General features: G+C 36.5%; 1 protein-coding gene across 3 annotated transcripts in view; it reads left to right on the top strand.

The window, feature by feature from the left end:
• The window catches only part of BTBD8 (BTB domain containing 8), a 103412-nt gene that overhangs the window by 66359 nt on the left and 10582 nt on the right, over window positions 1–26471 (top strand). For 2 of the 3 annotated variants that reach the window (XM_008960499.4, XM_055116123.2), the window contains exons 8-13: window positions 366–454; window positions 871–973; window positions 19469–19651; window positions 20374–20511; window positions 21373–21502; window positions 23912–23973. In XM_008960499.4, the coding sequence (XP_008958747.4) occupies window positions 366–454; window positions 871–973; window positions 19469–19651; window positions 20374–20511; window positions 21373–21502; window positions 23912–23973 (705 nt within the window). Of the gene's footprint in view, window positions 1–365; window positions 455–870; window positions 974–19468; window positions 19652–20373; window positions 20521–21372; window positions 21503–23911; window positions 23974–26471 lie in introns of all 3 variants that reach the window. The other variant, XM_034931053.3, reaches the window with a different exon arrangement.

Below are 26471 nucleotides of genomic sequence, written 5' to 3'. Positions count from 1 at the left end.
CATTGCACGGATGTACTACAGTTTATTTATCCATTCATCTAGTAAAGGACAACATGGTTGCTTCCCAGTTTGGGCAGTTATGAAGAAAGCTGCTAAAAACGTTCATGTTTAGGTTTTTGTGTAGAAAGGTGTTTTCAAGGAAAAAAATTAAGAGTCTGACTAGAGGATGTTTGTAGCCTCAGTACCAGCAGAAGTTAATTCCAGATAAAGAGTTAAATATAGAAAATAAATTTTGAATTTATCAAATTTTGAGTTGTATGTGTTCTGCAGTTTAGGTATATAAATTGGATTATCTTTATGAACCAAATATTTTTAGGCTTTGTAAATTGAAAAAGAATAAATATGGTGTTTTCCATCAATTTTAGCCTGTTCCCAGAACATTGACGTCTATACTAGAATGCCTGATTATTGCTCATTCAGTTGGAGTGGAAAGTCTTTTTGCTGACTGCATGAAGTAAGTTATGTTAAGTAGTGCTGATACTATTAATTTAGGGATTTTGTTTTTCTGTTCTTCTAATTTTGTGGGGGAGCTTTAGAGTTGGCCTGTTTTCTTGGACACAATGTAAGTAAGTAGCTTAGTGCTAAACTAGTTTCACCACTAAGTAGAACATTAATTTAGATATTACTCAAGATACTTGGGATCATTTTATCTTAGCTGAACCATGGTTAATTATGTTGAAATCTGTGCACATGGATTTAAAATACATGTTTACAGGAAAGAGAATATAAAGTCCATTTTAGGGTTCATAAAATTAATAGTATTAGTCAGGTCATATATATGTACAGTTACATAATTGAAAACCAAAATATTGACTATTATGATGAAAAACATTTTAATTTCTTTAACTTTGTATTCTTTTATTTTAACAGGTGGATTGTAAAGCATTTTGCAAGGTTTTGGTCTGAGAGAAGCTTTGCAAATATACCTCCTGAGATTCAGAAAAGTTGTCTTAATATGTTGATTCAGTCCTTAGTAAGTATAACCTGAATACTCTTTTGTGTGTTTGCCATTAAAAAGTTTATTCAATTTTGTATAGTACTTTCAGTGATTGAAATATAAATGTAAAATATTGTAAAAGCAAGAGGCGTGAACCAATTCAGATAACCTAATCCTAAGATTCAGTTCCTTTGAAACCACTGCATACCCAGCTCATCAGTCAGGGTTGAAACAGAGAAGCAGAACCACTAGGATGTGTATATTGATTCATGAACAAAGCAGACATGGTGCCACAGAGAAAGGCTTATGCGTTGGCTCAGCAGTATTGACCCACTCACCCAGGTGGATCTGGGTACAACACTGAACTTCTCAATGGTACCATTCTTCAAGGGAATCAGCCATCTACCTGGTGGCAGGTTGATTACATTGGATCACTTCCATCCTGTAAAAGGCCGTGCTTTGTTCTCACTGAAAAAAAAATTTGCTCTGGATAGTGATTTGCCTCCCTTGCTCATAATGTTTCTGCCGAAACCACCATCAATGAACTTACAGAATGCCTTATCCATTATCATGATATTCCACACAGCATCACTTCTGAATAAGGTACTCACTTACCAGCTAATAAAGTATAGAAATTGGGCCTTGCTCATGGAATTCACTGGTCTTAGAAAGATTCCAATCAGCCTGAAGCAGCTGGCTTGATAGTGTTGAGGAAAGGCCTTTGAAGACTCAGTTACAGTGCCAACTAGGTGGCAGTGCCCTGTGGGGCTGGGGGCAGTATCCTCCAGGATGCAATACATGCTGTAAATCAGATTTTGATTTATGCTGCTATTTCTCCTCTAGCCAGGATTCATGGGCCTAAAAACCAAAGTTTGGAAATAGGTGTGGCACCACACACAATTACTCCTAGTGATTCAGTAGCAAAATTTTTGCTTCCTTTCCTCACAGCTTTAGGCTCTGCTGATTTATAAGTCTTAATCCCCAAAAGAAGAATGTTTCCATGTGGGGACACAAGTAATGATTCTGTTGAACTGGAAGTTGAGACTGCCTTCCTGTAGCCACTGTAAACCCACAGGCAAAGAAGGGGAATTATTGATAGATTGAGCCTATCAAGAGGAAATTGAGTTGCTACTATACAATGTGGATAATGTAGAGACCATCTGGAATGCAGTACTCCCAGGCTCTATGAGTAAAATCAATAGAAAGCTATAAGAACCCAATTTGGGCAGTGCTGATGATTTTTCAGGAATAAAGTTTGGGCTACCCTTCCAGATAAGAAACTATGAACAGTGAAATACTTGCTGAGGGCAAAGGGAATATGGAGTGGTTAGTAGAAAAAGGTATGTAAAAATAACAGCTACAGCTACATGAGGAGTTATAGAAGTGAACACTGCAGTAGTTCTGATATAAACGTTCATATTCCTTCTTAATATGTTTGTCTATATATTAATCAAATATTTTTGTTTTCCTCCTCCTGTCTCATTCCCCGTCATCTAATATAAGACATGTTAATAATAGTTAACTTTGTATCTACGTATTTAAGGTACAGATATCAAAGAAAACTGAATCAGATTGAAGAATGAACATCTCCTAAAAACAAAAAAAGGAACTCATATCCCCTCTTTTAGAAGGAAAGGGTTAGCATGTTTGTTGTGTGGAGGGATAGTTGTATCATGTTAGATGGAAGCATGACTGTTACTTTCTCCATTTGGGAACTAAGTATGGTTTTAAGAGATGTATATAGTTGCCAGGTTGACAAGATGTTGACTCTGTAACATGTCGGTTTGACTAGGGTCAACTACACTTCACAGAATTTCCTTCTTGTATGTTTCTAGTTAGAGTGGCCAAAAGAGACAATTTTGTGTGAAATTTGGAGGATGGGAGTGAAACAGCAGCTATTTTTGGCTTTTACACTAGGAAGGCTGGAACACTACTGCAATGTTCATTTACACTAGGAAAGTTATTTACTGGCTCACTGCAGCCAGATCTGTAACTGTTCTTCCATGCCCTGTATCCTCCTTTAGCTTCTCTTACTCTGGGCCAGGTATATGTCTAGCTCCACAATGAAAGGCACCAGCATCTCCTGCAGGATACCCATAGTGTCCAGACTGGAGGCAGTAAGACTGACATGAGCCCATCCTTGTCAATTCCAGCTGATTCTCTTGGTGTCAGTTTGTTCTCACTCTCCCCAACATTACGTCCATCTTTCCTCTTCTCATCTGCCTGCCCTGTGGAATTCAAACTACACCATCAGATACAAAGGCTGTTTAAGCAGCTCCTACAATTGTGTAAGGTCAACTCCCTGTAACAAATTTCTTTATACAATAAGTCTGCACCGATGTCATTGATGGGTCCTTGGAATCTTAGAATCTTGGAATCTAATTTGACGTTAAGCAAAACAATGCATAGCAAAACTAATTTTACTATAGACTAATGGATATGAACAAGAGTTAAGTTCCTATGGCATATTTCTGGTCACAAAAAGGTCATCAGCCTTCTAGTAGAGACCCAAGACACTTCTTATATTGAATATTGAAATAAATGTGAGCTATACATACTTTTCAGAAATATTAATAAAAACAAGATAAGTACCCAGTTTTTGGTGAATCTGTGAGTGGCAGTAGTAGCAATGGTGGGTAAATCAAGGAATAAATGTTTGCAAAGCAAAAATTGTAAAGAGCACCTCCTACCACATGCAGTTCCAAAGCAATCACAAATGTGGCAGGTTCATGGAGTGTTTTTATACTGCATCGCTTATTGTCATATATTTGTATGGTCACCATATACTTTATGAATTTTTACTTTACAATAATTTCTGTATTCATTCATTTTCCAACATGCTTTTTCTGGTTTCAGTTGTGGGTGGCTGGAGCCTGTCCTTGCAGCTAAGGACCCAAGGTTGGAACCAACCCTGGACAGGATATCATTCCAGCGCAGGGTGCACTCACAGCACAGAACACTCACTTATACTGGGACATTGTAGAGATGCCATTTCACTAAATGTGCACATCTTTGGGATGTGGGAGGAAACTGGAGTGTCCAGAGAAAACCCATGCAGACATGGGGAAAACATGCAAACTCTACACAAACAATGGCCTGGCCAGGAATCCTTTTTTCCCTCATCAACATTATAATAAAACAACGGTAATCAAAATGACATTATTCACGGACCTCCTATGTATATATAAATACCTCCTAGTGGTCCCATGAACCCTGAAGGATAACATCAGACTGGGTTACATAGAAGATATGTCAAAATCTAACTGAGAAAATAAGTGTAGGATATCAGCTGGTGAGATACCACTACAAAAAGTAAATGTAAGGCTAGGCATGGTGGCTCGCGCCTGTAATCCCAGCACTTTGGGAGGACGAGGTGTGTGGATCACCTGAGGTCTGGAGTTCGAGACCACCTTGGCCAACATGGTGAAACCCCAAATCTACTAAAAATACAAAAAATTAGCTGGGCCTGGTGGTGCATGCCTGTAATCCCAGCTACTCGGGAGGCTGAGGCAGGAGAATCACTTGAACCCAGGAGGCAGAGGTTGCAGTAAGCTGGGATTGTGCCATTCCACCTCAGCCTAGGCAACAAGAACGAAACTGTCTCAAAAAAAAAAAAAAAAGTAAATGTAAATCTGTGTTTTAGCTAATGAAGGACTGTGTTGTATTGTTGCTTACTGTTTTACATTAGTTTGTTGGTCAGTGAATAGTTAACAAATTATTGGCCCAGCTATAGTTCTGTTCAATAGAAGAGTCGGGTTCATTTCCTAATGTAGTAGTAGTACCAGTATTTTTTTAAAATGATTTTTTTTCAATAGCTTTTGGGATACATGCAGTTTTTGGTTACATGGGTGAGTTCTTTAGTGGTGAAGTCTGAGATTTTAGTGTACCCATCACCTGAACAATGTACACTGCACCCAATATATAGTCTTCTATCCTTCACACATTTTGCAACCTTCTCCCCTCCCTAAATCCCCAAAGTTCATTTTTTCACTGTGTATGTTTTTGCATTCTCATGGCTTAGCTCCCACTTATAAGTGAATGGAATATATACAGTATTTGGTTTTCCATTCCTGAATTATTTAGAATAACGGCCTCCAGCTCCATCCAAGTTGCTGCAGAAGACATTTCATTCCTTTTTATGGCTCAGTAGTATTACATGGTGTATATGTACCATATTTTCTTTATCCACTCAGTACCAATATTTAGTGGATTTTTTTAGACTTATAGAGCTCCACAAAATACTTTTTTTGTGAAATTTAGCATAAGACAGGTACTGTTGTCTCTGCTTCACATATGAGAAAAGAGAATCAAAGAGTTAAGTGCCTTGTTCAAGTTCCCAAGACAGTAAAAGACAAAACCTAGTCTTAAAACCAATTGCTACTATTCTAAATATAATATGATAAGTGCTCCATGTGAGCAAAGATTTTTTTTTTTAATGCGTGGGACTTGACTTCAAGAAACTCACAAATTGGTGGAAAAATAGGCATTTAAACAGCTAAGTAAAATACAGGTTAGACTATGATGAGTACAAGCATTAAGTTACATGTCAAATCTTTACCATTGTAGCCTCAGCCTTAGAACAGTGCCTAGCACATGTTAGCACTCAGTATGTATTGTCAAATATGTAAGTAAGTGAATTGTATAACTTAGAATTCAGGTGTATACATAGAATCACACAGGTTAAATCTGACTGGAATAATAAGAGAATTAATTTGAAATGAACCAGGTTAGAGGACAATTTTTAAATAAGTAGGTTAGGGCATTCCTGAAAGACTAAAAATGTAACCAGGGATATGGAGACTAGGCAGTGTCAGTATTCTGCTGTAACTGGAATGAGAGAAGATGAGTCTGGGGACAGGCTAAAGATAGATTGGGAGGGATTTTAGCTGAGTATCTTGTTAACGAGTTTGATTTTTTTTTTTAAACAAGTGGTAGTATGTGATTTTAATTGAAGAATAAGCCCATCAAACTATGCCTCTCCCAATGCTATACCCTTTTATTTTGATTTTATAGCTCTAATTAGGTCCTTGTAAGCTTTGTGGTGAATACTTGACATTTTCTTTCAAGACAGATAAAAAGATAAACATCAGAACAGCCAAACATCCAGTCTGATCAATAGCCTCTGGCATCATGGGGATTAGTCTCAAAATTTGTCTTTGTGGATAATCAGGTTTTAAGAAACACTAATTTAACATATTTGTCATATTTTATTGTATAAGTAAAATATGTTTAGCTTTATTGATGGAAAACAGAGTATTTTAATTTTCTCAAAATTCGAAGTATGTTACCCAGAAAGAGCAAGCAGTCTTTTTTTTAGCAATAACCCCAGATTGGCCTTTTAGAAAATCTTATAATAGGTACATGCAATATTAATAGTGTTTTTTTAAATAGTTCAAAATTGTTACATTTTTACACATTTGATACTAACTTAAAAAATGAATTGCATTTTAAAAAATTTCTTGTGTGTTTGCATATCTCACAAAGCATTACTTATGACCATTTCTTCTTAATGTGACTTTTACCTGTGGGAAGTAATTTATTTTATATATGAATTCTATCTGGCAATTCTAGTTCATTAGTATTACTTTCTATATATTATTCATCCTTATTTTATTTTATTTTGGAAAGAATATTTAACATGATATCTATGCTCTTAACAAATTTTTAAGTGTACAATACAGTATTGTCAATTACAGGCACACAGTTGAACAGCAGATCTCTCATCTTTCGTAACTGAAACTTAATGCCCAATGATAGCAACTCCCCATTTTCCCCTTCCCCAGCTCCTGGCAACCACCATTCCATTCTCTGATTCTATGAGTTTGACTTGTAATGGAATCATACAGTATTTGCCTTTTCTGTGACTGGCCTATTTCACTTAGGATAATGTCCTCAACATTCATCCATGTGGTCACATCTTACAGAATTTCCTTCTTTTTAAAGAATGAATAATGTTCTGCTATATGTATACACCACATTTTCTTTATCCATTTGTCTATTGGTGGACATTTAGGTTGCTTCCACATGTTGGCTATTGTAAATAGTGCTGCAGTGAACATGGTAGTGCTAATATTTCTTTGGGATCCTGATTTCAATTCTTTTGAATGAATGCTGATGTGCTTTGGATGTTTGTCCTCTCCAAGTCTCATGTTGAAATGTAATCTCCAGTGTTGGAGGTGGGGCCTGGTGGGAGGGATTTGGGTCATGGGGGCAGATCCCTTATGAATGGTTTGGTGCCATCCCCATGGTGATGAGTGAGTTCTCACTCTAGTAGTTCACATGAGATCTGGTTGTTTGAGAAGGAGCCTGGAATCTCCCCACTCTGTCTCTTGCTCCCTCTCTCACCATGTGATGTGCCTGCTCCTCCGTTACCTTCCACTATGATTGTAAGCTTCCTGAGGCCCTCACCAGAAGCTGAACAGATGTGGGTGCCATGCTTGTACAGCCTGCAGGACCATGAGCTAATAAACCTCTTTTCCTTATAAATTACTTAGCCTGCAGTAGTCCTTTCATAGCAGTGCAAACAGGTTAACACAAATACCCAGAAGTAGGATTTTTGGATCATATGGTAGTTCTATTTTTAATTTTTTGAGGAACCTGCATACTGTTCTACATAGCAGCTGCACCATTTTGCATTCCTGCCAGCAGTGTACAAGTGCTACCTATTCTCCACATCCTCACCAAAACTTGTTATCTTTTATTTTTTTGATCATAGCCATCCAAACAGATGTGCAGTGACATCCTCTTATGGTTTTAATTTGCATTTCCCTGATGATTAATGACATAGAACATCTTTTCATATACCTGTTGGCCATTTGTATGTCATCTTTGGAGAAATGTGTATTCAAGTCTTCAGCCAATTTTTAACAGTGTTATCAGATTTTTGCTATTAAATTGTAGGAGTTTCTTATATGTTTTGGAATTAGCCCCTTATGATATGTATGGTTTGCAGTATTTTTCCCCATTCTGTAGATTTTTTCAGTGTCTTGTTTTCTTTGCTGTATGGAGGCTTTTTAATTTGATGTAGTTTCACTCGTTTATGTTTGCTTTTGTTGCTTGTCCTTTTGGTATCATATCTGTGAAATCATTACCAAGACCAATGTCATGAAGCTTTCTTCTAGGAGTTTTAGAGTTTCAGGTCTTAGGTAGAAGTCTTAAATCCATTTTGAGTTGATGTTTGGGTATGTTGTACGATAAGGGTGAAATTGTATTCTTTTGCTTATGGATATCCAGTTTTCCCAGCACTGTTTGTTGAAGAGACTTTCCTGACCCATTGCGTATTCTTGGCACCTTTACTAAAGAGCAGTTTTATGTATGTGGATGTATTTCTGGGCTCTCTGTTCTGTTCCATTGATCTCTATGTCTGTCTTTAGGCCAGTACCACACTGTTTTAGTTACTACAGCTTTGTTATATATTTTGAAATCAGAAAATCAAAGTCACTCCAACTTTTTCCTTCTTAAGATTAATTTGGCTATTCAGGGTATTTTGTGGTTCCGTATGAATTTTAGAATTGTGTTTTCTATTTCTATAAAAAATGCAATCAAGATTTTGATAGAGATTGCATTGTATCCATAGATTACTTCGTGTAGTATGGACTTTTTAGCAACATTAAGTCTTCCAATCCATGAGTACTGCATGTCTTTCTGTTTGTCTTCTTTAATTTCTTTTTAAAATTTCTGTCTGTCTAGCTGTTTATTTATGAGACAGGGTCTTGCTCTGTTGCCCAGGCTGGAATGCAGTGGCATGATCATAGCTCACTGCAACTTTGAACTCCTGGTCTCAAGTGATCCTCCTGCCTCAGCCTCCCAAGTAGCTGGGATTACAGGCACAAGCCACTGTGCCCAGCTGTGCCTTCTTTAATTTCTTTCAATGTTTTGTAGTTTTTAGCCAAGTCTTTCATCTTCTTAGATAAGTTTATTCTTAAGTATTTTACTCTTTGGTGCTATCGTAAATGGGATTGTTTTTCTAATTTCCTTTTCAGTCATTAATGTTGTTAGTTGAAATGCAACTGATTATTGTATGTTCATTTTGTAGCTTTCATCTTTACTGAATTTGTTTTAACAGTTTTTTGGTGAAGTGTTTAGAGTTTGCTATATATAAGATTATGTTATCTGCAAGCAGGGACAATTTTACTTCTTCCTTTACAGTTTGGATGCCTTATTATTTCTTCTTCATACCTGATTGTTCTGGTTAGGACTTCCAGGACTATGTTGAATGGAAGTGGAGAGAATGAGCATCCTTGTCTTGTTCCTGATATTAACTTAAAAGTTTTCAGGGTAAACCTTGAGTATGATTCTAGCAGTGGGCTTGTGGCCTCTATTATGTTGAGATAATTTACTTCTATTCCTAACTTGTTGAGAGTTTTCAGTCATGAAAATTAATTGAATCTTGTCAAATACTGTTTCTGCATTTACTGAGATAATCATTTGACTTCTGTCTATGCTGTTAATGATGTGGGTTGCATTAATTGATTTACATATGTTAAATCATCCTTGTATCCTAGGAATAAATACCACTAGTTGATGGTGAATTATCTTTATAATGTACTGTTGAATTCAGTGTGCCAGTGCTTTGTTGAGGATTTTAACATCTATGTTCATCAGGGATATTGGCCTATAATTTTTCTTTTCTTGTGGTATTCTTATGTGGCTTTGGTGTCAGAGTAGTGCTGGCCTTGTAAAATGAGGGAAATATTCCCTCCTCTTCAGTTTTTTGGAAGGGTGTGAGAAGGATTGGTATTAGGTCTTTCCTTTAACTAGCAGAATTCAGTAATGAAGCCATCAGTAGAATTCAGTAATGAAGCTATCAGTCCTGGACTTTTCTTTGATGGGAGACTTTTTATTACAGCTCAATCTCCTATATATTATCAGTCTGTTCAGATTTTCTATTTCTTCATGATTCAACCTTAATAGGTTGTATGTGTCTAGGAATTTATCCATTTCTTCTAGGTTACCTTGTTTATTGGCTTGTAATTGTTTATAACAGTCCCTTATGATCATTTTAATTTGTGTCATCTATTGTAATGCCTCCTCTTTCATTTTGGGTTGTATAATATTTATTTGCATCTTCTCTGCTTTTTTTCTTAGTATAAAGGATTGTCAATTTTGTTTATCTTTTCAAAAAAGCAACTCAGTTTTGTTATTTTTAAAAAACTGTTTTTCTATCCTCTATTTATTTCTGCTCTAATCTTTATTTTTTTTTTTTCGTTGGTTTGCTAAGTTCAGGCTTAGTTTCTTCTTTTTTTAGTTCCTTGAGGTATAATGTAAAGTTTTTTTTTCAGATCATTTTGTTTTTAATGTAGGCATTTATTGCTATAAACTTTCCTCTTAGTTCTGCTTTTGCTGCATCCCATAAGTTTTGGTATATTGTATTGTTGTTTTTGTTTGTTTCAAGATACCTTCTAATTTATCCTTTGATTTTTTTCTTTGACCCATTGGTTGTTCAAAAGTGTGTTAATTTCTACAATTTGTTTATTTTCTAGTCTTCTGTTGATTTCTACTTTTATTCCATTGTGTTCAGAAAAGATGCTTGGTATGATTTCAGTTGTCTTAATTTTGTTAAGACTTATTTTGTGACCGAACATGATATATTCTGGAGAACATTTTGTGCGTGCTTAAGAAGAATGTATATTCTGCCCCTGTTGGTTGGAATGTTCTGTATAGGTATGTTAGGTCCATTTGGTCTATAGTGTTTTTGAAGTCCAGTATTTCTCCATTGATTTTCTGTCTGATGTATTCATTATTCTTATTTACTTATTTATTTATTTAGTTAAGAGATGGAGTCTCACTTTGTCTCCCAGATTGGAGTTCAGTGGCACGATCATAGCTCACTACAGCCTCAAACTCCTGGGCTTAAGTGATCCTTCTGCCTTCCAAGTAGCTGGAACTACAGGCATGTGCCATCATCACTGGCTTTTTTTTTTTTTTTTCTTGGTAGGGATAGGGTCTTGCTGTGTTGCCCAGGTTGGTCTCAAAATCCTGGCCACTCTCTTCCCAAGTGATCCTCCCATCTCAGCCTTCTGAGTTTCTGGGATTACAGGCATGAGCCACTGTGCCCAACATGTTGTATTCACTATTGAAAAGTTGTGTATTGAAAGTTCCTACTATCTTTGTATTGCTTTCTCTCTCTCTCTTCAGATCTATTAATACTTGCTTTATATATTTAGGTAATGTGATGCAGGGTGCATATATGTTTATAATTGTTGTATCTTCCTATCTTCCTGGCATATGCTTTTATCATTACATAATGTCTGTGTCTCTTGTGACAAGTTTTGACTTAAGGTCTATTTTGTTTGATATGGTATAGCCACTCTTACTCTTTTTATTACCATTGGTATGAAATATCTTTTTTTATTCCTTCACTTCCAGCCTAAATGTGTTGTTAAATCTAAAGTGAGTCTCTTGTAGACAGTGTATCATTGGATCTTGTTTTTTAATCCACTTAGCTACTCTGTCTTTTGATTGGATAGTTTAATCTATTTATATTTTAAGTAATTATTGAGAGGAAAGGATTTACTATTGCCATTTTATTATTTTCTGTTGTCTTATAGTTCTTTGGTCCTTCTTTTTATCTCCTGCTGTCTTTCTTTGTGCTTTATTTTCTTAATATTGATATACTAAAAATTTTTTTTCTCTTTGTTGGTATAACTTCTATATGTATTTTGTTTATAATTACCATGGGACCTACATAAATATCTCATAGATATAACAGTCTATTTTAAGCTCAATCCACATACACAGAAACTCTACACTTCTCCCCCCACACATACACTCTGTTACTGATTTCACCATTTATATCTACCTATAGTACATATTCGTTAATATACTTTTTAGTTATAGTTATTTTTAATGCATTTATCTTTTAACTTATATGCAACAATTAAAAGTGATTAATTCAGTTGTAACAAATATACCACTCTAGTGTTGAATGTTGATAATGAGAGAGGCTGTGCATTGTGTGAGATCAGGGGGCTTATGGGAAATCTCTGTACTTTCCTCTCAGTTTTGCTGTAAACCTAAAACCATGCTTAAAAAAATGAAAAACAAAAATTTTTAAGACAGGATCTCACTCTGTCACCCAAGCTGGAGTGCAGTGGCATGATCACAGCTCACTGCAGCCTTGACCTCCTGCCTCAGCCTCCCAAGTAGCTGAAACTATAGACATGTGCCATCACATGTGGCTAACTTTTGTATTTTTTGTAGAGAAATGGTTTCACCATGTTGCCCAGGCTTGCCTCAAACTCCTGGGCTCAAGCGATCTACCTAGTTCAGCTTCTGAAAGTGTTGGAATACAGGCATAAGCCACTGTGCCCAGCCAAAATCTTTAAGTGATTTATTCACTGCCATAAGTGATACAGTACTCTTCATAAGTGAATCATAAGTGATTCATTACTCTTCGTTTGTTTACATATATTTTTCTTTTCTTTCGTTCTTTTTTTTTTTTTTTCTGGAGATGAGGTCTTGCTCTGTCGCCTAGGCTGGAGTGCAGTGGCACAAACATGGCTCACTGCAGTCTCAGCTTCATAGGATCAACCAATCCTCTTGCTCCACAGCCTCCCAAGTAGCTGGGACTGCAGGTGCATGCCACCACAGCCAGCTAATTTTTTGTATTTTTTTGTAGAGACAGGGTTTTGCCATATTGCTCAGGCTGGTCTCGAACTCCTGAGCTCAAGTGATCTGCCCATCTTGGCCTCCCAAAGTGCCTGGATTACAGGCATGAGCCACCATGCCTGCCTTATATATTTTCCTTCACCAATGAGTTTCATAGTTTCTTATGCTCTCATGTTGCTTTTTAACGTACTTTTGTTTAAACTTGAAAAATTCCCATTGGAACTGCTTTTAAGGCAGATCAACTGGTGATGAATTTTCTCGGCTTTTGTCTGTCTTTATCTTTGCCTCATTTTTGAAGGACAATTTTGCCAGGTTTGGTATTCTTGGTCGGCAGTGTTTGTTTGTTTTTAAAAAGCACTTTGAATATATCATTGCACTCCCTTATTGCCTGCAAGGTTTCTGCTGGAAAATCTGCCTTTAGTCTTATAAACATTCTCTTGTACATAAGTTGCTTTTTTCTTGCTGCTTTCAAAATTTGCTCTTTTACTTTGGCAGTTTGATTATATGTCTCACTGTGGATTTCTTTGGATTCATCTTATTTGGCAGTACTTTGGGCTTCGTGGATCTGGATGTCTGTTTCTTTCTCCAGATTTGGGAAGTTTTTGGCCATTATTTCTTTTAATAAATTTTCTGACACTTTTTCTCCTTTCTCCTTTGGAACTTTAGTAATGTGTATATTGTCCCATAGTGCCTTAAACTTTCTTTACTATTTTTCATTCTTTTTGTTCTTCTGATTGAATAGTAATTTCAATGACCTTTGAATTTGCTTATTCTTTCTTCTCTTTGATCTAGTCTGCTGTTGAACACCTTTAAAGAATTTTTCAATTCAGTAATTGTATTCTTCAGCTCCATGATTTCTGTTTGGCACTTTTTTAATATTATATACCTCTTTGATGAAATTATTACTTTGTCATGCATTACTTTCCTGACCTTGGTGTGAACATCTTTATGATGATGATTTTGAATTCTCTGTGAGCTAAATCATATATCTCAATTTCATTTAGGCCAGTTTCTGGAGATTTATTTTGTTCTTTGGAACATATTTCTTTGTTCATTTTCCTTGACTCTCTTTGTATCTGCACATTTCTGCCTACAGCTACTTCTTCCAGTTCTCATGGACTGGCCTCATACAGGAGAAGACCCTTACTAATCAGCCCAGCCAGAGATTCAGGGCCTCTCAAACCTTCTTGCTAGTCCAACTCACTTTCTTTCTAGTGGCTTCCAAGCATCTAGAGTATCCTGGGTCCTATTAGTGCTCTGAGTCAAGTTCCTTGGTTAGCCCCCAGAAAAGTTAGGTCATTGGATACTCCTCTACACTCCTTCCTGCCCGAAGTAGAAGGCGGGATTTGGGGCTTTTCCAGCTCTTCACTCTCTACTGAGACAAGTGAAGGGGTTCTGGCAACTAGTCGCATGCAACATCATCTACCTTCTTTGTTCTCATTGGCCCTCGGATGGCTAAGACATGCTAGGTCCCATTAGGAGGAGATATGGTGACTACCAGCCCAAATCACCATTTATGTTCTTTCCCAGGTAGCTAGAGTTTGCTGGGTCCCATCAGCACTCCAAGACTGCAAGACAGAAATCAGTCATCTAGGCAACCCCTGGAAAAGTTGGGATGTTTGACATATGGTCTAACTCTTTCCTTCCCCAGGGAGAAGCTGGGATCTTATGGTTTTCTTCCCAGTTGTACAGCTCTGTGCCAGGGGTAGGATTCTGGTGAGAGTGTGTCTCATATTTCCCTATCAGCTTCAAAGTGTCTGGTTTCATGCTCATCCTCAGTGCAGGAGCCTCTCAACTAGTTTCTCAATTTCTCACAAAGAGAATTTGTTAATTGTTGAATCAGTGTGTTCATGGGAGAAGGAGGGTTTAGGGCTTCCTATTCTGCCATTTTGCTGATGTCACTTCTCCTCAAGCAGTCTTCTTAAGCCTTCTTTAGTTCTAATTCAGTTCAACTACATGGGCCATGGAAGGTACTCTAATCCATCAAATATTTCTTTGTCATCAAGGGAGATATGAAAGTGCTGCTACATTAGAGTATAACATGGAGAATTTTTAAATATGTTTTAGTGTGAGGAACTTTAAATTTTTACCGTTCTTTGTCACCAAGTCAAAAGACAGATAACAGTTCATATGATATTTATAACACGAATTTTCCTAATATAGAGAGTTTCTACAAATTGATTTTTAAAAATCAAAGCGAAACATAGGATAGAATTAGATAGTTCACTAAGGAAGTACAGATACCTCTTAATTTGATGAGCAGATCCTGAACTTCATTTATTTAAGAGAAGTGGACGTGAGAACTACCATGTCAGACCATTTTCTACCTTTCAGAATGATGAAAATAAATTTTCACTGTGTTAGTAAGAGTATATGGGATAAATATTCTGATTTATTCCTGGGAAGGTCATAAATTAGCACAACTTTTTCTATGTTTCCTAAGCTTTTTATCTGTGACCCAGAATAAAAAGATGTTTTTTGTTTGTTTGTTTTGTTGTTGTTTTCATTGTAACCCAATACACTGACACATATAGAACAGAAACACAAGTTTCACAAAAGATCTCTTAGCCTTATTAGCTGATGCCACTTTGAATAGCAGAGAGCTAGAAAATACACCCTTGAATTGGCTTTCCTTCCTTTCTTCCCTATTGCACTCTTCCAGCACCTCAGATCCCCCAGGATCACTTCACAAATAAACTGCATATAAGCCTGTTTCTCAGGCTCAATTTTTAGGCAGAACCCAGGTTAAGACAAGTAGTATTGACCCAGCAATTCTACTTCTAGAAATGTATCTTGTAGATATTTTCACATATTTGTGAAATAATGTTATATACAAGGTAAGTCATTACGACATCATAGCAAAACTGAAAACAATGTAAATGTCTTTAAGTAGAGGACTGATTAAATGACTTGTGATATATCTATATTATGGACTATGACATGGCTATTAAAACAAATATGTATATATACACTGGTAAGAAAAATATTCAAGATGTGTGCTAAGTGTAAAAGGCAAGATACAGGGCCAGGCACGGTGGCTCATGCCTGTAATCCCAGCACTTTGGGAGGCCAAGTCAGGCAGATCACGAGGTCAGGAGATCAAGACCATCCTGGCTAACACGGTGAAACCCCGTCTCTACTAAAAAATACAAAAAATTATCCGGGTGTGGTGGCGGGCACCTGTAATCCCAGCTACTTGGGAGGCTGAGGCAGGAGAATGGCGTGAACCTGGGAGGTGGAGCTTGCAGTGAGCCGAGATCACGCCACTGCACTCCAGCCTGGGCAACAGAGACAGACTCTGTCTCAAAAAAAAAAAAAAAAAAAAAAAAGGCAAGATACAGAGTACTGTGCATATTAATGCCTTCATTTGTATAAAATAAGAAAATTACATATATGTTTTGTTTGTATATGCATAAAATAACTGGAAAGATAAGGGAAAAAATAATATTGGTTGTAAAATGGATGGTTTGGGGACAGGAAGGAGAGGAAGACTTTTCCTAGAATGTCCTTTATACATTTGAAATTTTTTTTTTTTTGAGCAATAGCAAGGTTTATTGTTTATTGTGAAGAGCGAAAGGACAAAGCTTCCACAGTGTGGAAGGGGACCCGAGCAGATTGCCCTACATTTGAAATTTTTAAACTGTTGTTGTGTTAACTGTTGAATTAAAATTTAAGTGTTTGGTCTGAAAGTATTACTTTTTTTTCTTTGAATCTCGAGGTACTCTAACATTTAATGTTTATCATATATTTAGATGAGTGTGGAATAAGATCATGTATCATCTATGTTATTTAACTATGTCCATCTTGTAGTTTTCCAAGCTAAATTATGACAATTATACTCTATGTCTGTGGTTTTTTAAAAAATGCTACTGTCAGAGCACATCACATTATGTATATAGTAAGCACTTTGTAGATACCTGCCAAATTTATTTAAATACCTTACATTTGGCTTCCCTACCAGAGCAGTGCCTGCAGTAGAACAAATTGAGCTTATTGTCTAAAACTCTTAGTAATTGTACAGTTACTCAGGAAGTCACTGGAAGAGGAAACGACAATGGTCCTAAAAATGAGACGAATTATAGCAAAGTATGACTTTTTAAAATTTTACTCAAAGCAGTGGGGGAATATAATACATTTTTAAAGGATTATTGGCTGGATGCAGTGGCTCACACTTGTAATCCCAGCACTTTGGGAGGCCGAGGTGGGAGGATCAGTTGAAGCCAAGAGTTCAAGACCAGCCTGGATAACATGGCAAGACTCCATCCCTACAAAATTTTTTAGAGCTGGGCGTGGTAGCTCACACCTGTAATCCCAGCATTTTGGGAGGCCAAGGCGGGTGGATCACTTGAAGCCAGGAGTTTCAGACCAACCTGACCAACATGGTGAAACCCCATCTCTACTAAAAATACAAAAAATTAGCTGGGCATGGTGGCGTGCACCTGTAATACCAGCTATTTGCATGACTGAGGCACAAAAATTGCTTGAACTGGGGAGGTGGAGGTTACAGTGAGCCAAGATTGCACCACTGCACCCCAGCCTGGGCGACAGAGGGAGACCCCGTTAGGGCGAGCCGAGATCGCACCACTGCACTCCTGCCTGGGCGACAGAGCAAGACCCTGTTTCAGATGGTGGGGTCTTGCTCTGTCGCCCAGGCTGGAGTACAGTGGTGCGATCTTGGCTCACTGCAAGCTCTGCCTCCCGGGTTCACGCCATCCTTCTACCTCAGCTTCCCAAGTAGCTGGGACTACAGGTGCCCGCCACCACGCCCAGCTAATTTTTTATATTTTTGTAGTTTCACCGTGTTGACCAGGATGGTCTCAATCTCCTGACCTTGTGATCTGCCCACCTCAGCCTCCCAAAGTGCTGGGATTACAAGTGTGAGCCACCTCACCTGGCCAATACTTTTTTTTAAAAAAATTAGCTGGGTGTGGTGGCATGCACCTGCGGTTTCAGCTACTTGAAAGGCTGAAGCAGGAGAATCACTTGATCTCAGGAGTTTGAGGCTGCAGTGAGCCATGTTCAAGCCACTACATTCCAGCCTGGGTGACAGAGCAAGACTTGTGTCAAAGAAAAAAAAAGAATTATTAGTAAATGGTTAAAATTTTTAGTTTTGAAGTTGGAAGATTAAACTTGTTATCTTAGAGATTGACTGATAGACTCTGTCACCAATCATATTAAAAGATCAGCAAATAAATTTTAGTGTCTACTATGACCCAGTTTTATACTAGGCCCTGAGGATACATTGGTGAGCTAAAACAGAGGTAGTTTTACACTCATTGAACATACAGCCCAGTGAGGGAGACAGACATTAAATAGTAATGTTCATGTTTGATTAATTACAAATGAATTAAATGCTCTAACAAAAAGCAACAGATTTTCTTATAGTGTGTATAAAAGAAATCTGATGTAGATATATGGTATCAGGGAAGATGTAGTGCTTCTGGACCTAAAAAAAAAAAAAAACAGAGGCTGTGCAGAGTCCACATCATGCTGTCCATGTTAGGTATTTCAGTCATTTCCAGATTTATCAATGATCTATTGCTGTGTAACAAACCACACCCAAACTTGGCAGCTTAAAACAACTCCACAATTCTGTGAGTTCACTGGGTGATTCTTCTGCTGGTCTTGCCTGTGGCGGCTGCATTCAGCTGGGGGCTGAGCTGGGGGGCTGGTCCTCCTGCACCAAGTGGTCTTCCCTATCAGGCCTCTTTTGGTCTGGTGGTCCCAGGATTCTCAGAAGGTAGACTGAAGCTGCAAGGCTTCTTGAGGCCTAGGCTCTAGAACTTGCACATCACCACTGTTGGTTAAGGCAAGTGAGAAGGCTAGTAGTCTAGATTCAAGACTGAGGAGATAGATTCCACCTCTTGGTGGATGGAATTTGTGGCCATGTTTTTCAATTTACCAGTCTATCAAGTAACTAATTAATAAATAGTTATTTACTAAGCATTGTTTTAAGAACTAGAAATCAAACATGAATAAGAGACAGTAATATATAAGTTGCCTTTTTTCCTTTTCCGTGGAGTACATGGTATTTGCGCATTGTCATTCCATTTTCCATAGAGATCAATATTTGTGAATGTTTTTTTCCATAGTAATGAATCATGAAATGAAAAAAACATAAACAGTAGAGTCTTAACCTAATTAGAGAAGAGGAGGAAAATCCCTGGGGATTATAAGTAATTTTTAGTCTTTCCAAATTTGCATAAAGAAACGTATTTTGTAGTCAGAAAAGAATTAGTGCTATGCTGGTGTAGCCATGCAGTTATGAATGATATCTATAAGCACAAAAATTAATTTAGTAGTGATAATCTTAGGGAACTCAAATTTTTCTTTCTAGTTATTATCACTTTGCTATCAGGTTTATTTTAGCTACTTTTCTTTTCTTTCTTTTTTTTTTTTTTTTTGAGATGGAGTCTTGCTCTGTCACCCAGGCCGGAGTGCAGTGGTGCGATCTCAGCTCACTGCAACCTCCGCCTCCTGGGTTCAAGCAACTCTCCTCCCTCAGCCTCCCGAGTAGCTGGGATTACAGGCATGCACCACCATGCCTGACTAATTTTTGTATTTTTAGTAGAGGTGGGTTTTCACCATGTTGGCCAGGCTGAGCTTGAACTCCTAACCTCAAGTGATCCACCCACCTCAGCCTCCCAAAGTACTGGGATTATAGGAATGAGCCACCGTACCCCACCTGTTTTAGCTACCTTTTAAAGGTGGTTTCTTCCTAGCTCAAACTTTACCCTTTTGAATAATTCCGAATTAATGAATAAACATTATATGTAAAACTAATAACAAAGACATTAGCTACCTGGAATTTTGTTTTTGCAGGAAACATCCCATAACAACAAAAGTATTTGATTTGCTTAGAGAGTTATTTTATTAACCGTAATAGCATCTAACTTTTTCCAATTTTTTTTTAAATCTAAGAATGATAAGAATGCTGCTTTTCTTCTGATGGAAAGTGACAGGCTAATCATCAGTTTACCCAGAGTGAAGTGGACGGAAGCAGCACTGACCATGGCGTCTCAGCTTCAAGAAAAATGTATTGCATTTATTGTAGACAACTTCTCCAAGATTATTCAGAGTGAAAATTTTGCTCTTCTTTTACAGGTACTATGCCTAAATTATATCCTATATTTAGTTCCATCTTTGTGTTCTGATTTCAATTATGTAAGAGCTTTTAAATGCAGGTTGCTTTTGATTAAATTAATGTGATTTAAATAAACTCCATAGCAGATGGCATGTTTACATAGGATTTAAGGCAGTGATGGACAGGATATTTGGCTCACAAGATGAGAAAGGCGAGAGGGACAGGTTTGAGTGCCCTGGCAAGGCACAGTGTAATTCTGGCCAACTCTAGCCCTCCCTCAGCAAGCCACATTTTAGAAACCAAAGTCAGAAAGATACTGCTTTGGCCAGTAATACAATTATGATCCATGCAGAATTCTCTGTCTTATTGGGAAGCTACTTTCTCTAAAATTATTCACTGAATAACTCCTATTGTTTATTTCTAGGTTCTGTATTTAGGGCTGTGTTGGCTTTTAAAAACTGTGTGTCCAACATGGCACATGTATACATATGTAACAAACCTGCACGTTGTGCACATGCACCCTAGAACTTAAAGTATAATAAAAATAAATAAATAAAAATAAAAACAAAAACTGCGTGCATATGCATATATGCGAATTTTTTAACAAAAGAAAGGGAAAAAATAAATACGATTTCTGGTTGACTTCATACAGCTAGTTATAATGATCTGTTACACCAGACTTTCACATTTCTTGTGCATTTTATATGTATTCCTCTTAAATATTAATTTCTGTGTTTTATAGTCACAAGCAATGAGCAGCACGGCCGATCTGTTGGACACAATTTTAAAAGCAATTGAAGAAAATATCACCACTGAAAATAGCTGCTCTCTTCTTATGGCTCTGGACACACTGCTGAACTCTGACAGTACAAAGGAAATGGTACTGAATGTAATGAAATTTATTAAAATAATGCAATATTTGAACTAAGATTTCTAGATGTATGTGCATTTTAAATGTTGCAGGGTCATTGAAGCTAGGCAGTGGATACCTGGGGGTGGATTAAGGTCTCTACTTTTGTATATGTTTGGAATTTTTTATAATACTAAATTTTAAAAATTCCATTTGTCTCCAAATGGACTTTTTATAAAAGTTTAGAAATTGGCAGTTTGGCTGGGTAATTTTAAATTTAGTGTGATATTTAGCAACATTATTTGGCACAGCATAACTCTGGTATTTCTCCCTGGTCCTACAGTACATTTTCTAGATATAAAATGTATATTTTAGAGTTTTTAATCATCAGTGTCTTTTATTTTTATAATCTTAATTTTTCTCTTCAAAAAATCATATTTTAAAATTAGGCTGGGAAGCAAAATTAAAATATTTATTTTTAAATACAATTAATCAGTGGCCATTAATTAGGTAATTACAAATTATTGGCATTCTGTATTTGTTCGACAAGAATGGTTTTTAAAATACATCATATTTATTACTATTCCATAGAGCATTTGACCTTGTAATGTCATAGTTGATATGAAAAGGCTGTGGAAGGTGTTCATATCAAGGGCATTGGTGTTTTGAAATAACATTTGGTTGAAAAGATGAGATTTTTTAGCTTTGTGTTCATTTATAAAATTTTGTTATTAATAAGTCTTCATAAATAACATGTACCCAACGATCTTAAAAATCTAAATGATGACATCATTGATCTAGCTTAGGAGTAAGTAGATTCTGAAAGGAATAATGACTGGTTGCTATGACAATGTGGCTCTCACCAGCTGCTGATTTGTTGCTTGAACACAGGGTTTTACGTGCAAGATCCAGGCTCTGCGTGATAAGCTGTGGATCTTCCTGGTTCAGTCTTTCTATGCTGTTCGTCACACAGAAAGCTGGAAGCTGATGAGCACAGATGATCAACAGAAAATCCAAGCAGGTACGTTAGCCTTGAGATATTTCAATTCTTATGTAATGATCATTGTGACAGCAGATATTTTGAGGGCATTCTGATAAGTGAAAAGGTTAACATTTGTGTGCTTCTGTTGGATAATGGGATGCTAACTGAAACTGGTGCTCATATGTTTAGGCAGTTTTAATAAATCATGCTTTTTAGCTGTTCTTAGAAAATGAAACTCATTTCCTTTATATATATATATGTTTCTAATCTTACTATACATTAGCAACAATGTTCTAGGAAAATTTGCTTACAAGCATTCTTGTGAAGAGATTAAAAGTGTAAGAAAATGTAACCCACATAGAACAGAGTATCGAACATACTTTTTCCTCCTTTTTAAATATGTTTTGTCTTAAAGCTTTTCCATCTTTTTCATAAGACACCCTTTCTTGTGGTTTTGCCTGGAATAGACGGCTTTATTTCACAACTGATTGGTTCAGTGATGTGGAGTGTGCTATTGCGGACTGTCCCTCAGGAGCTGCACAGTGGTCTGTGACATTTAATAGGTATCATCTGAAACATTAGCATTAAACAAAAGATGTATATTGCTCAGAACATGTGTTTTAAAAAAAATCAAAATAAAAATTTGAGGGTGTGGAACTGAAAATGGCTTCATGACTATTTTTGGGTTAAAGCAGGTGCCTTAGATAAAATATTGGCATATTCAGTGTGTGTACTTTTTAAAACATTTTAAGAGACTAAATTTTATGAAGCAAACATTTTAGTACTGTAAACATGGAAGCCATGTCTGTTAAAATATATTTTGAGAATGCATAAATATTTAAATTCTTTAGTGGTATCATCAGAATAGGGTCTGCTTTTACATTATAAGCATTACATGATAGTGCAGCTAGATGTGATATGAAGAGCACTTTTCAAAGAAATTCCATTATTTTAAACAAAAATTATGAGAAGAAGCTCTTAGAAATTGGACATTTTTTTCCTTGTGACTATTTCTGTGCTGATTTTTAAATGATGGTTTATTTTTACAAAATTTATGTAATGTAAAGTAACAAGATAAGATCAGCATTCCTTCAGTAGGTGTCTTCAGCTCTCTTCCAATTAGTAGCAAACTTTGGTTTTCTCTATTTTAGAGGATTTCATAGTTAAGTTGAGCTTCTGTGTTCTTTAATTCTTCAAAGTGCTAATTAAAAATACATGTAAATACCCATATTTAAATAAAATGTTATTGGTAATCCAACTATCCAGCTAATCCAACAATCCTTTTTGAATTGTCAAAAAGGACTTTTCGTTCTGTTACCTTGTATCAGTGTAATAATAATGTTTTAATCTTAAATAAGTTGAATTATAATGAGTTCTGACTTATGCATAATTACTTCATTGGGAAACCCAGATAAAGGAATGGTTCTGGGTTGTCTGTTACTACATTTCGTATGTCATAGTTGAGTTACTGACCTTTGGGAGAAATTTTTTAGTTTAATTTCTTCCTGTGTATTATTGTGCAGAGTCATTTGCTTACTGCAAATCAGTCCTATAGTGCCATTTTCAGGATCCTGCTTTGTCTTATAGCACATATCCTATAGAATAGAGATCATGGAAGATGCATGGTAGTTACAGATAATTTAATGTATTTTTTATTAGCTGATTTAATAAAAATCAAATAATTTTCGGAGATTGTATATATTTCTTCAAAATATATCTTAAAGCCCAGTAACCTTCAAAAGAAATACATTTGCTAAACTATATTTGTAGCTCTCATATAATTATTCCAGCCTACATATTTTCCTGACATTCAAATTCTTATTTGAAGAGCATAGACATGAGTTCTGCAATAAATTCCCATATAAACCTAACTTATAAAATGAGTTTTTATTTAATTATAAAAAGAATATTTTGAAGATTGTTTCTTGTTTTATTTTCAGTAGAACCTTATTTTTTTATTTTCTCTTTCCTCCTTCCTCATTATATATCTGCAAAACCAGAAAATATTTTTAATTTCAAGAGTATTTTTACATTTAGTATAAACATTTTCTCATATTTAATAGCTTGTAGAATGTTACATTTGCTATAATCTGTAATTTTTTGTAATTTGGAAAACTAAATGAAACCAATTATCTAAAATGTCACAGTTTGAGAAAATTCTCATGTTTTTCTAAATGTATGAATCTTCTCTGTGAGACTGTACAGTTCTTATTTATTAATTTTAATAACATAAAACCTAGGGGCCAGAGAATAAGATAGAAAATGAGGTTCTTTTAAAAAAATTCTAAAATATAATAGGGAGTTGTTTTGTATACTAGATTGGTTTCAGGTTTATTAAGTTATTTCCATCAAAATATAACCTCTTTTCTACTGACATACTATTTTTCCTTTACTTCTAAGGTAATAATAATGTTCCCTATAAAAACAAATTGCTGTTTCTTTCTACAGCTGCATTTGACAAAGGTGATGATCGGAGACTTGGCAAAAAGCCTATATTCAGTAGCTCGCAGGTAAACTTTCTAAATTTTATAGGTACAAATGAAAAAGATAAATTATTTAAAGCTTATTATTTTATATTTCAGAAGAAGTTTTAAAAATCTATTCATTAATTGAAGCTATTTCTTAATGGAAAATTTTTCTTTTTCTAAATCAAGTGAACATTTAATAAATGTTTTAAAGTGAATTTTTTATATCCAGTTGGCACTGGAAGTATCTACCTTTTTCATTTCCTTGAAAACCTTTTTGGCAGCTAACGTATTAGAGCTATTTCAGTCTATTAGAAGTTGTTTAGAACTCTAGACCTAATTCAATGTCTATTTTTCTAATTAGCCTACTTCTTAAAAAAGAAGATTTTAGGCTGGGCATGGTGGCTCACGCCTGTAATCCCAGCACTTTGGGAGGCCGAGGTGGATGGATCACCTGAGGTCAGGAGTTCGAGAGCAGCCAGGCCAACATGGTGAAACCCCATCTTTACTAAATACACAAAAATTAGCCAGGCATGGTGGTGCACACCTGTAATCCCAGCTACTCGGGAGGCTGAGGGAGGAGAATTGCTTGAACCCGGGAGGCAGAGGTTGCAGTGTGATGAGATTGCACCATTGCACTCCAGCCTGGGTGACAAGAGCGAAACTCCATCTCAAAAAAAAAAAAAGATTTTAATTCACATAATGTATTTTTGGTGTTTTTGAAAAAAGCAGTTAGTACTAAGAGTACAACTCTGTTTTACTTTAAAAGTTACTTGGTATACTTTTATGAGGTATCTAAAGTAGTTGAATTCTTAGAAGGTAGTATTGTGGTTGCTGAAAACTAGAGGGAGGGAGAAAGGGGGAGTTGTCCAATGAGTACAGAGTTTCCATTTTGCAAGATGAAAAGTTATCTGTTGTGCAACGAAGTGCATGCAGCTAACATTACTACACTGTTACTGAAGTGTATTAAAGAGTACTTAAGTGTATTAAATGGTTAAGATGGTAGATTTCATGTTTTGTGTGTTGTTTGTTTTTGACCACCCACAAAGTTATTTGGTGTTTTTCTTATAACCTGAAATAAATTTGTCTTCCCAAAAATGTTATTAATTATGGTTAGGGTTCCTAGCTGACTTACAGATGTTCACTTAACCAATAATATATTCAAAGAACAAAATTATTCTAACCTCTGTGTGGTACAATGATAGACATACATTGAGAGTTCCAGTTTGGAATGCAATGAACGTATTGCCCTAGCAGAGTGGAATAGGAAATCCTTTTTTCTTCCTCATCAGCTAGTTGGTAGGAACTAATGCAGCTCCAAGCCACAACTGAGAGTTGTCATGGCTTGAGGAAGAGGTCAAGCTCCAAATGTCTTGAGTGAGAAACTGGGAGACTGGAGTTTTTGCCAATTAACCTCTTAGGATTGTTTCCAAAGTGGGTTTCACAAGATACGAACTCCATCTAGCATCAACTATAAGTTGGAGAGTAGCTACACACCATAGCTCCTCTTTTTTTTTTTTTGAGACGGAGTTTTGCTCTTGTTGCCCAGGCTGGAGTGCAATGGCACGATCTCGGCTCACCACAACCTCCGCCTCCCAGGTTCAAGCAGTTCTCCTCCCTCAGCCTCCCGAATAGCTGGGATTACAGGAATGTGCCACCGCGCCTGCCTAATTTTGTATTTTTAGTAGAGATGGGGTTTCTCCATGTTGTTCAGGCTGGTCTCGAACTCCCGACCTCAGGTGATCTGCCCGCCTCGGCCTCCCAAAGTGCTGGGATTGCAGGCGTGAGCCACCGCGCCCAGCCCCATAGGAACTCTTTATAGACCGACGATGCATATTATACCTTGAAAGTGCTGAGAAACGCTAAAGAATACTTTTGAATTGTTGCATCCAAAATTTTCCCCAATGTTATAGCTATGGAATACGACTAGGGTCCCGTCAACCCTTTTAAAGCATATTATACGATTCCACAGAACATACTCTAGGAAATGGTGCACTAGGACATTTTTTTCTATGTTCCCGGTTATCCCCGTGTTTTTTAAAGGCCCCCAGGAATTAGCCTACTTGCCTTCCTATCCCCTGCTACTCACCAGGCTTTTCCGCCTTCCTTGCCTTACTGCAGAACAGAACAAAGTTTCATTATTTTTCCTCATCCTCCTGACTTTGTGGTTGTCTAAGTCTTTTTTCTGTTAAGAACAATGGGAAGGAAGGAAGTTTCCCCCAGAAAGACAGTGATGTGCTGAAATGGATGCTGGACACAAAATCAAAAGAGTTCAAATTTTGGCTTTACATTTATTATGTGTCATCTGTGAGTCTTAGTTTGCTTATTTATAAAATGGAGTAATAAAACCTAGCAGGATTATTGTGAAAATTAGGTGAAATAATTTATGTGCAATTATCTGGTATGTAGTAAGTGCTCAATAAATGTGGAGCAAATAAATGTGTTTTCCAAACAGGGATGAGCTATCTAGGAGGTGGGAGAAAGTTAATCAGATAAGACAGGGAAAGAGGTTTTTTGTTTGTTTGTTTTGTTGTAGTGGTTGT

This window comes from Pan paniscus, chromosome 1 (genome assembly GCF_029289425.2).
Source record: "Pan paniscus chromosome 1, NHGRI_mPanPan1-v2.0_pri, whole genome shotgun sequence".
NCBI classification, from domain to species: domain Eukaryota; kingdom Metazoa; phylum Chordata; class Mammalia; order Primates; family Hominidae; genus Pan; species Pan paniscus.
This window is presented reverse-complemented; position numbering and strand designations above follow the sequence as displayed.